General features: G+C 44.2%; 1 protein-coding gene across 1 annotated transcript in view; it reads left to right on the forward strand.

The window, feature by feature from the left end:
• Positions 1 to 2,487, forward strand: part of NIPSNAP2 (nipsnap homolog 2) — a 14,204-nt gene that overhangs the window by 3,893 nt on the left and 7,824 nt on the right. The window contains exons 2-3 of the mRNA XM_031060610.1: positions 35 to 328; positions 479 to 524. Coding sequence (XP_030916470.1) covers positions 35 to 328; positions 479 to 524 — 340 coding nt within the window. The remainder of the gene's footprint in view (positions 1 to 34; positions 329 to 478; positions 525 to 2,487) is intronic.

The raw sequence follows: 2,487 nt of genomic DNA on the forward strand, positions 1-2,487 counted from the left end.
TATAATGAAATGATCAATCTCAGTGGGGAATAAGCCACCTTTGCCTTGCTGGGAGAGATTGGCTGGGATGTTTCAGCAGTGTGTAAGTGTACCTTGTGCCATTACAATTTCTGGTTGTGCTGTGGTCATTTCCATGCAGTGACACGAATTTCCTGCCTGGTGTTCAGAGCTGTCCTTGTTCCCTGCAGGGGGCTGGGCTCCTCAGCCCGCAGTGCCCGTGAGGACAGCTGGCTGAAATCCCTCTTTGTGCGCAAGGTGGACCCCAGGAAAGACGCCCACTCCAACCTCCTGGCCAAAAGAGAGACCAGCAGCCTGTACAAACTGCAGTGTGAGTGATGGCTCTGTGCTCCTAGCCCCACTCCTGTCCCTGTCCCTGTCCCTGTCCCTGCCTGTACAAGCTGCAGTGTGAGTGATGGCTCTGTGCCACAGCACCACTCCTGTCCCTGCCTGCCTCACGGCTCTCTTGTTGTTGTTGCAGTTCACAATGTCAAACCTGAATGTCTAGAGGCCTACAACAAGCTCTGGTAAGTGTGTGAGTTCTCTTTTCACCTTTTGGCCGTGTTGATTTGGCAGATATTGTAGTTATGTAGAGGGGAGGTGACAAAAATTCTGCTTTTTTAGGATTTGGTATTAAATAGATCCTGTGAAAGAGCAAAAAGTCCTGTACTCAGTTCACCCCACCTCCCTCTTGGCAATGCCATTTCCTGAGCTGCAGTGGAGGATGATTCCTGTCCTGAGAGCTTTGGTGACATTTGCTGGAGCAGCTCTCCCCCTTCCCTGAGTGATCTTAAAGTTCTGATCCCTGCAGGGAGGGGTGGAATGTTGGCATTCCCACTGCAGCTGCCAGGTTGAGGATGGGGTTTGTGTGCACACTGGAATGAAAGAGAGATCAGTGTTAAATAAAACTTCACCAGTGTTAAACTCAGATGTTAAAACTCCAGAGGTTGATTTCCTCTCAGCTCATTTAGATCTCTCTGCACAAGTCCTGTTGCTGAGCCCAAGAGTTACAGAAACCCTTGCATGGGGTTTGTGCATTGGGGTGATTCCCTCCAGAGGGAGCAGTACTGGGACAGCTTTCCCAAACAGTTACACCTTTAGGAATTACTCACATTTGAAATTGACTGCTTTAAGAGTAAAACTGCAGAAATATGTCTCCTTTTGTGCCTCCACAATCCCCCCCTCTGGAGCCCTGAAAGAACTTTGTGTTTAAATTTGGGGCTGGAGTGAACCTGGCAGCCAGCAGTGCTTTTCTCACTGCCAATACAAACATTCTCAGCATAATGACAATAATGACACCTTCCTGCAACCAACTTTGAAGTGTGAGCACAGCAGCTGGGCTGGAGGGAGAGGAGGAAATCCCAGCTCCCAGTTCATGTCCTCAGCTCATCTCTCACCTCTGTGTTGGGCTGGATAACCCAGAACTGTTCTCCCTGGTGTAGAAGCATAAAAAGCCACTAGAATAACATTCAATTGAGGTATTTTTAGCTTTTTTTTTGTTTAAAAAATAGATATACAATAAAGGACAATTAGCATTCAGCCAGCTTGCTGTTTGAAAGCTCACTATAAACATGTCCAATTATGCAAGCCAGGGAATCACTTCTCTGCAGTATTTCATGAGCTGCCTGAATGTTGAGTGAGAGCAGAGATTTCTGTTTTCAAGGAAAGAGACAAACAGCAAAGAAAGAAACTGCTGACAGCAGTCAGATGAAATATCTGTGGTTGGATTGATTCTTTCCAAAGCAAATTGAAGCATTTCAGGCAAGGAGACAACTTGAATAAAGTAATAAACAAAATTAAGCCTCTCTGAACTTCCCTCCTGCCTCCTCTTAAAGGAAAAAAAGAGAACAGGTTAATTCTGTATCATATCAAAATGAGGATTAGTCATGATCATCATCAGGCATTCATAAATAATGTAATGAAGACAATTACAAGAATATTTCATGAATCACTGTGGTTTAGGAGCCCTTCTGAAGAATTAGGGACTTTTTTTTTTAAATATGTTCTGTGGGCATTTTTCCTCTAATTTTCAACAATATATGGTAGAATTATGCAATAATTTCCCATTCCTCTCCAAAGCTGACTTTCCAGGATCTCATTCTGCTTTGCAAAAAATGAACTATCCTTGAGAACATCCTTGGAGAGTCATTTTATCATATTATTTACACTGGCTAGTGAGAAAATATGAAGGTACAAATTGGTAATGAGATTTGCTCAAGGTTGTCTGGAAAGTCAGTGGCAGAATCCAGAGGAAAACTCATCTCTAATGACTCCCAGCCCCAGCCCAGCCTACTTTTTATTCCTTGATTCTGTGCAGAGACTCTGCCTGTGAGCCAAACTGAGGAAGAAGGGTAATTATTCAGGGAAAAATAGAAAAAAGGCAGAGTTCAACCAGACTAGTTGACTTATTCATCAAGGCACAGTGCAGGCAAAGCTGTCTTGACTGAGTCAGCAATCAGCAAAACTTAATTTCCTCATGCTAATATGGGC

This window comes from Geospiza fortis, unplaced genomic scaffold, assembly GCF_000277835.1.
Source record: "Geospiza fortis unplaced genomic scaffold, GeoFor_1.0 scaffold425, whole genome shotgun sequence".
In the NCBI taxonomy this organism is placed as follows: Eukaryota; Metazoa; Chordata; class Aves; order Passeriformes; family Thraupidae; genus Geospiza; species Geospiza fortis.